General features: G+C 44.6%; 1 protein-coding gene across 12 annotated transcripts in view; it reads left to right on the top strand.

Moving 5' to 3' along the window:
• The window catches only part of Kcnj15 (potassium inwardly rectifying channel subfamily J member 15), a 42,225-nt gene extending 36,614 nt beyond the window's left edge, over window positions 1-5,611 (top strand). For 4 of the 12 annotated variants that reach the window (XM_042259602.2, XM_076549282.1, XM_076549281.1 and 1 more), the window contains one exon: window positions 3,019-5,611. In XM_042259602.2, the coding sequence (XP_042115536.1) occupies window positions 3,039-4,166 (1,128 nt within the window). In that variant the 5' untranslated portion in view covers window positions 3,019-3,038 and the 3' untranslated portion in view covers window positions 4,167-5,611. Of the gene's footprint in view, window positions 1-485; window positions 623-2,660; window positions 2,701-3,018 lie in introns of all 12 variants that reach the window. The other 8 variants (XM_076549276.1, XM_076549279.1, XM_076549278.1 and 5 more) reach the window with 3 other exon arrangements.
• Window positions 5,612-8,860: the final 3,249 nt, after the last annotated feature.

The following is an 8,860-nucleotide window of genomic DNA, read 5'->3' on the forward strand; positions in this document are numbered from 1 at the left end:
GGAGGCCCTTGCTCCCTGAGATGACCCCAGAGAGGGTGCAGCAGGCTTCAAGAAACTAAAGCTCTGAGTAACAGATGGCTTTCCTTTACAATGAAATCAAAACAGTGACTTTCCAAGAAAAAAAAAAAAAGTCATTTCAGTAAGGGTCATTCAGTAAGAGACATGCCTTTCATTCTGAAGCAGGAAGATTAAATGGCCCAGTGGCTCCATTTTGCATCCTGAGCAGGTGCTGGCCTCCAATGGGGACCATTACTGTTTCCGTGAAAGGATTTGCCTGCAGTCATTCCAAAACTTTTATTGGCATAATGCCCCTACCAGAAAGATTAGTGTCTGCATCATAAGCCGCTGCACATCCATCAATTGTTTTTCAAATGGGGGATTTTTCCCCCAATTCTTAAAATACCAATGAGGTAGGGTTAAAAAAAAATGCCAGCCAGGTAGAGTTACTCTGTAACCGCCAACATTATGTTTTTCACGTAATGTAGGGTCATTCATCTCCGTCAGCCGGCAGGTGCTGTAAGATGCTCTGTGGTCTCTCGGGCAGCTCTTCTCCGGCTGTTGGGTGTTGAGGGCAGGGCGACGCCTCCCTGGGGCTGAGCTGGGAACCCAGTGCTGCTTCTGGGTAGGTTTTTTAATTTTTATTTATTTAGTTTTTTTTCTGCTACTACATTAGATACCCTATATACCCTTTAGTTTTTAAATATGCTACATACCCCTCCGTTTGTTCTTAAAATAGACTCCTCTGGCTGGTTCTATTTTCATCTAAAGAACAGGGCAGAATTTTGTGTATACCTAAATATCATACCTCAAATGACATTGGTGGTGCTCGTCTAAGAATAACCTGCATGGCAACTGAGACGCTAAGAAAGTTTAATCACTTGCTGTTAGTGGGACTTTAGTTGCTTGATAATTTGACTTTTCCCAAATGTCATTAGATCCAAGAGAAACCATAGACACTACATTATTCATTGGATGGGGGAGGCAAATGAATTGCTCTAAAGTATGTGAGTTAAAAAGGAGGTCTGAAAATGTACTAATACTACTTTGACTCTGCAGGTTTGCAATAATATTCTCTATTGCTATACCAAAACTATTTTATAGGTGGTTGATCTAACATATGTAACATTTGACCAGTTCTGGATCTGGTCACATAAGTTTTAAATATTATCATGGTAAACCATTAAAGTTGACGACAAATAAAAGCTGGTAACATTTTGTAAGATATTTGCATAGCCTTTTGTACAGTCAAGAGAGAAGTAACTCTTTTGTTTTTAGAATATGGCTTTGTTTCAATGCTGACCTAACCACCACAAAACCTTGTGATGTAAAGTAGGACTGCCATAGTTCTTGTCCATTTCACACAAATACAATCACCTGGAGGAGAGCAATCTCAACTGAGAAATTGCCTCCACCAGACTAACCTGTAGGTACATCTATGGAGTATTTTATTGATTGATGTTGGGGGTACAAGCCCACTGTGGGCAGTGTCATCCCCTAGGCAGGTGGGTCTGGGCTGTGTAAGAAAGGTAGCCAAGCAAGACAGAGGAAGCAAGCCGGTAAACAGAGTTCCTCCATGGTTTCTGCTTCAGCTCTTGTCTTGAGTTTCTGCTCCGACTCCCCTCTGACTTGTAACCTGTAAGATAAACTAAACGCTTTCCTCCAAAAGTTGCATTCCATCAGTGTTTTATCACTAAGCAACAAAAAGTAAACAAGGACCGAAGCTGGTTCTGAGAGTGGGCTAAAAATGCACGCAAGCATTAAGGACTTGCTCCCACTTAAAAATTAAAGAGTTGAGGTCTAGAGACCTCAGCTGCAGAATCAGTGTCTCCCTCACGCTAGCTCTCCCACAAAGCCTCAGTCCCTTACTCAGCTGCTCTCACCACGTTGGCACAAGTCAGGTAGTCTTGCCTTCACAGTTCCACTTTCTTACTTCTATCCACACTTGCCTTTCCTTTTACCTGCTGTAGGTCTGAACGACTGAGGGTTGAGATACTGGGGACAGTTGCACCTGGACTGGGCACATGCAGACTTTGTTCAAGCGGACAGCACAGTAGCTGCTTCTCTATGCATTATGCACATCATATTAAGTTTTATAAATCATCTAGAGAAGGTTTAATGTACTGGGAATGAGATGCACAGATGACATGCAGATTCTTTGTCATTTACATAAAGGAATCACAATCCACAGCAGAGTTTTGTATCCACAGGGTAGGGGGTGTCCTAGAAACAAGGGGTCCCTGGAAACTGTCTTAACCTTGCTTCCTGATGCTATATGAAAATATCCTGACAAAAAGTAACTTAGGGGGGACTCTGGAGAGATGGTTCAGCAGTGAAGACAGCTTGCTGCTCTTGCAGAGGACTGGACTTCAGTTCCCAGCACCCAAGTCCGGCAATCCAGGCAATCATAATCACATGTAACTCTTGCAGCTCTGGGGGATCTGATTCCTTCTTCTGGCCTCAGTCAGCACAACTCCTCATCACACATATATCAACAAGTGGAGAAAGGGTTTATTTTCACTCAAAATTCCAGATTACAGTTCATAATTGAGGGGAAGTCACAGGGACGGGAGTTTGATACAGCTGGTCACATTGAGTCCATACTGGAGGAAGGGAGCAGGGAGTACATGGTTGCTTAGCTCACTTTCTATACTCTTCTACAGTTCAGGATCCCCTGCCTAAGAATGGTGCCACTTACAGTGGGTGAGTCTTCCCACCTCAATTAAGAAAATCATAAAAATCATACCCACAGACATACCCACAGGCCAATTTGATCTAGATAATCCCTCATTGAAACTCTCTTCCCATGTGATTTTAGATTGTGTTGAATTGACAATTAAAACTGACACAGATACCAAGGGACAACTGAGTATTCAACCTTATTACACATGGCAATAGAGTATAATTATTGCATGTGGTAGAAGGTCACAGGCAAAATGTAATCAAAGGATTGTCTTTTCTACTTTCTGAAAGTCCCACCAAAAAAAAAAGTTGTAAGATACATCTTTGTCATTTCTTTAGGTGGTCCAAGGAGCCTGAAAATGGATGCCATTCACATTGGCATGTCCAGTTCCCCACTGGTGAAACATACCAATGGAGTTGGACTCAAGGCCCACAGACCTCGCGTCATGTCTAAGAGTGGACACAGCAATGTGAGAATTGACAAAGTAGATGGCATCTATTTGCTGTACCTTCAGGACCTGTGGACAACGGTCATTGACATGAAGTGGCGATACAAACTCACCCTGTTCGCTGCCACCTTCGTGATGACCTGGTTTCTGTTTGGAGTGGTCTACTATGCCATAGCCTTTATTCACGGTGACTTAGAACTTGGGGAGTCCAATTCTAATCACACACCCTGCATCATGAAGGTGGATTCTCTCACAGGAGCCTTCCTCTTTTCCCTGGAATCCCAGACAACCATTGGCTATGGGGTCCGTTCCATCACAGAGGAGTGTCCTCATGCCATCTTCCTCTTGGTTGCCCAACTGGTCATCACCACATTGATCGAGATCTTCATCACGGGGACCTTCTTGGCCAAAATCGCAAGACCCAAAAAGCGAGCCGAGACCATCAAGTTCAGCCACTGTGCCGTCATCAGCAAGCAGAACGGGAAGCTGTGCTTGGTCATCCAGGTGGCCAACATGAGGAAAAGTCTCTTGATCCAGTGCCAGCTCTTGGGAAAACTACTGCAGACACACGTCACCAAAGAGGGGGAGCGCATCCTTCTCAACCAGGCCACCGTCAAGTTCCACGTGGACTCCTCTTCCGAGAGCCCTTTTCTCATTCTGCCCATGACCTTCTACCACGTGCTGGACGAGACCAGCCCCCTGCGGGACCTCACGCCCCAGAACCTAAAGGAAAAGGAGTTCGAGCTGGTAGTGCTTCTCAACGCCACTGTGGAGTCCACCAGTGCCGTCTGCCAAAGCCGAACGTCCTACATCCCAGAGGAGATCTACTGGGGCTTTGAGTTTGTGCCCGTGGTTTCTCTCTCCAAAAACGGAAAGTACGTGGCTGATTTCAGTCAGTTTGAGCAGATCCGGAAGAGCCCGGATTGCACCTTCTACTGTGCAGATTCTGAAAAGCAAAAGCTGGAAGAGCAGTACAGGCAGGAGGATCAGAGGGAGCGTGAGCTCAGGAGTCTCCTGCTACAGCAGAGCAACGTCTGACCCCGGCCGGCCTCTGGGAAGCCCCAGAGCTGCTCCTCACCAGGGTTCCTCGAAAAAGCTATGGCCGCTGTGCACGTGGGAGGGTGGGCCCGATACCAAACCACACAGACATTCATGACCCATCTTTCTCTTTGTTCTGGCGGCTGAACAAGCATCTCTCAGTATAAAAGGATTTCTTCAGAGGCCCTGGTCAGAGGTGAACACTCAAATTCAGATCCCCCGCCCCCTAAAATGGAATTATATATTGAAGAAGTGAGTGTAGAAGATGGAGAGAATACCTGTTCTGGCGACAGACATGTAGCAACGTTGATAGCGAATGGAATGTATGTCTGTAGAAGAACATCAGCCTATAATTCACAGTATTTATTTAACCCACCTGTCAAGGGCATCAGCAGCAGCTGATTCTGAGGCAGGATTTGCTATTGGCTTGTGTCACTGCTTAAGAGCCTGCTCCTTCTCATGCCCAAGTGTGTTAGTTATATCTGCAGTGATGGGGAAGCAGGGACTTCAAAAAATACAGTCATTTGGTTTTTACATTTTTTTCAGTGGATTAATTGTGTAGAGTAGAAGTAATCAAATCAGGATTTAAGAGTTCTGAACATACGTCCACATCTGAATTCTGGTGTCCCCGTCACTTTCGGGGAAAGCATGCACTAGCCTCTTTTTCCTTCCAAATGTCCCTCACAGACAAGTCAGACAGCACCATTTAATGACATGTTGGCCATACACACAATCAGGTTTCAGCCAGGCTTACAGAACCATCACTATTGTAAGCTCTGCTCTGAGTAATATTGTCAATGTCATTTTTCTAGAACCACACAGAAAAATGGCTGCGTGGGTTCCATGTCCTTACGGCCTCCAGAGCTGCCCGTCTGTCAGTGCTGTTAGTCCATGTGTCTCTCAGACATTTCAGTTTCCCCTGTGAACATACCTTGGCCAGAGAGAAATTGCACAAAATTACTGATGTCTTAAGAACGGAGGGGCTCCCTGAGAGCTGTGATTGTCACAGCCACAATAAGTACGTGGCTTGATGATTATAGTCACCACAAAAAAAAATTGAAGCTGTGTCACCGTGTAGGACGTCAACCTAGATGCTGCAGCCCGTGAGGCTGGGTGACAGCAGGAAGAGCAGCCGAGGGAGGGGCGTCTATAAGCAAGAGGACCCCTTGTGCAAGAGTCCAAGCACATGCTTGGTGTCCAGACACACCTCATACAACTCAGTGTTACAGGGGGAACATTTCCCTCGAAAAAACTAGAGTTTAATGCCTGCATTTTTGGGGAAAGAGAATAAATGGCCAGGAATGGTTAAATACGTAAAAGGTGTGTGTGTTCCTTTTATTCAAATCAGGACAAATTGTAAATTCACTCAAGTGCCATGTGACCATGAATGTGCAGGCAACACACACACACACACACACACACACACACACACACACACACACACACACACACACAAAATCATTCAAGAGTATTTTTTCTGTTCTTGATTTCATGGCAGGCTGTTTTAGATTGCCTCTCTTCAAAAACTTTTGGATGCTTGCCTGTTTAGATACTTGTGCCTCTAGCTACTAATCCTGTGTATTTGGGTTGTATATTATAGTAGAATCAATAGGAAAATTCACATCACAGAGTTGTTTGTGGTGACTTTTCTATTGCATTATGAAATCCTTCATACAAAATCCACCTTGGCGCCCATCTGAATCTGATTGATAACCAGTAACTCAGCTCACTTCTGCTGTATACGGTACAATGGTGACATGTCAGACTCAATCATCTTTGTATAATCACTGAGGATATTATTTTCAGCCAGATTTGGAATATTTGAATATTTGATTTATTTTCAATACACACAAATATATGTAATGCCTTCAAAACCAATGTATGGGACAGGTGTGCTGGCACATGCCTGTAATCCCAGCACATGGGAAGTGGAAGTACAAGGATCAAGAGTTCAAGGCCAGTCTTGATGACATAACGCCTACACTAGATGAGTTCCTCTATACAAAAAACAAAAGTACAATAAATCACATTGTTACATAATATTTAGTAAGTAGTTCTATAGTTGACTGGTTTGAAACTTAACATTTTCTAGAATCTCTTAGCTAGTATTGCTTTGAATCACATGTTCTCATGTTAATATGCTAACAGAAGAGTTAAGTGGTGGATGTTATCTAGGCAGGCTTCTGATGGAAACAGACTCGTAAGAGCCATCAAAGCAATGGAGTGCTTAACCTAAAGAAAGCTTTGTGATTTTCAGAAACCCAATGCATCAATCTTCTCAGTGGCTGTTCAAATGTGCTTCGTTTTGGAGGCCACAGGGCCCACAGCAGCGGATCAGTGTATACCGCAAGCCACTGATTCTGCTTGCTGTTGTGACCCCAGACACGGGAGGAGAGATGCACCCTTTGCCCCACACAATGAGCCGCCTTGGGGTGGGGTGGGAGCTAAACATTGTTTCTCTTTTTTCTTTTTATTCATGGGGAAATTAAAAGCACAGTTTTTGAATATCTAAAATAAATGCATAATGGTAAGAAAAATAATAATATTCATTAGTGGACCAAATATTTAGATAAATGTAAACACCCATTTTGTTTGATCTTTATTTGAATTAAATTTCTACTTTGAATTGGCTGTGGTTTTGATATCACTGAAATGTAAAATTAGGAAAGATATGTGTGTGTGTGTGTGTGTGTGTGTGTGTGTGTGTGTGTGTGTGTGTATGTGTATTTGGGTGGTGTTTCTATTCTGATGCAATTCTCTCTCACTTAGATCATTGTAACACATGAAAAGAGGACATGGCAGACTGGGATGAAAGAAAATGGGGAGAGAAAGGTGAGGGAAAATGTGTGTGTGTGTGTGTACGTGTACGAACTCGGGACCTGGGCTTCTATAGGGCGCTCAGCACAGACTCATCATAGGTGTTGATTCTGTGCCTGAATTGCAGGATTTTCTGAGAAACACCAGTGGATGGAGTCCAGGGTCTTTCCAAAGCTTTGCCACTAACTGTGTCCCAGAAGAAGAAACAGAGAGGCTTCATCCAGCAACTTACGGGAGCAGATGCAGAGATCCACAGCCAAACATTAGGCAGAGCTCAGGGGAACCCCGATGAAGAGGGGGAGGAAGGATTGTAGGAGCCAGAGGGGTCAAGGGCACCATGAGAACATGGCCCACAGAATCAACCAAGCAGGGCTCTTAGGTGCTCACAGAGACTGAAGCAGCAATCATGGAGCGTGCATGGGTCTGAGCTAGGTCCTCTGCATATATGTTATGGTTGTGTAGCTTGGTGTTCTTGTCGGACTCCTAACAGTGGGGATGAAGGGCATCTCTGATTCTTTGCCTGCTCTTGGGACCCTTTTCCTCCTACTGGGTTGGAAAAGTATGTACTACTACATAGTCCAACCTTATGTGCCTAGTCTTATGTAGCATGATGTGCCATGTTTGGTTGATATCCCTGCGAGGCTCTTTTTTGAAGGGAAATGGAAGAGGAGTGGATCTAGGAGAGAGGGGAGGGGAGTAGCCACGGGTGTGGAGTGGGGGAAACTTTGGTTGGGATGTAAGGTATGAAAGAAGACTGGAAGAAAAAGAAGAGGAGGAGGAGGTAAAGCCAAGCTCCAGCCATGCCACCTCACCCCAACTACTACATCCAGTCACATTCTGTGTCCTTGGCACCAGATGCACTGTCTGTCCAGCTTAGGCAAATCATTTTCTGGGTTAAAAAAAAAAGTCAAACCAAACTAGAAACACTTCTGTATCCAAAACTTGCCCATGGGAACTTCTCTTTTCCAGTTCTTATACTATAGGGTGTTTAAAAATAGAACTGGGGTCCATAATCAATCGTTGATCACTAATAAAATTACAAGATTGGAAGTCAGAGGACGTAATAGATGCATGAATATAAAAGCCTCCAATGAAGCTGGGGGTGTGGCTCGGTGGCAGAGCACGCATGCACTTAGCTTACACAAGTCCTGGGTTTGATCCCCCGTACTGTAGCACAGAATTAACAGACGATGAGGCTGCCACAGGAAGGTGAATGCAGTATCATCCCAGAACACTTAACTTACAGAGTAGGGGATGCTAGGTGGACTGGACGTCTTTTCCTATGTCCTATATCTGGTCATTTTTGTCCTGTGTCCTGTGAGGATGCCCTTCAAGTCCTGTAGTCAGCGGTTTTCATTCATAACCAAACTGCCTAGTCAACCTTTAAAAAAATTGTCAAATGTAGTGGCCGGAGAGATGGCCTAGCAGTCAAGAGCCCTTGCCGCTCCTCCAGAGGACCCAAACTTGGCTCCCGGCTCTCACTCGGCAACTCACGACCACTGTAAGTCCAACCCCCTGAGATGAGACACCCTCTTCTGGGCTCTATGGACACTTGCATTAAAGTGCACATAACCCCCGACATCTGCACACAGACACACAGACACGTGATTTTAAAGCAATATAAATTTTAAAAATCTTCAGGTATAACTGGAAGTCTCTACTTCACCTGTCAAGCCCATGGAGAGCACACACATAATCCTGAGCTGGGCTCGGTTCCAGAAAGGGTATAAATGCATGTCACGCTCCTGGAAGTTAGATTGTTCACACTGCTGCTACCACAGAAGCGGGTAATCCAAGAACACGTTTCTCTGGCCCACTCAGTCAGCAAAAGTAGATTTCAGTGGAGTGTGGAGCCATTTAGGACCCTCCTAGCCAGT

The sequence above is a fragment of the Peromyscus maniculatus genome, chromosome 12 (assembly GCF_049852395.1).
Source record: "Peromyscus maniculatus bairdii isolate BWxNUB_F1_BW_parent chromosome 12, HU_Pman_BW_mat_3.1, whole genome shotgun sequence".
Classification (NCBI taxonomy): Eukaryota; Metazoa; Chordata; class Mammalia; order Rodentia; family Cricetidae; genus Peromyscus; species Peromyscus maniculatus.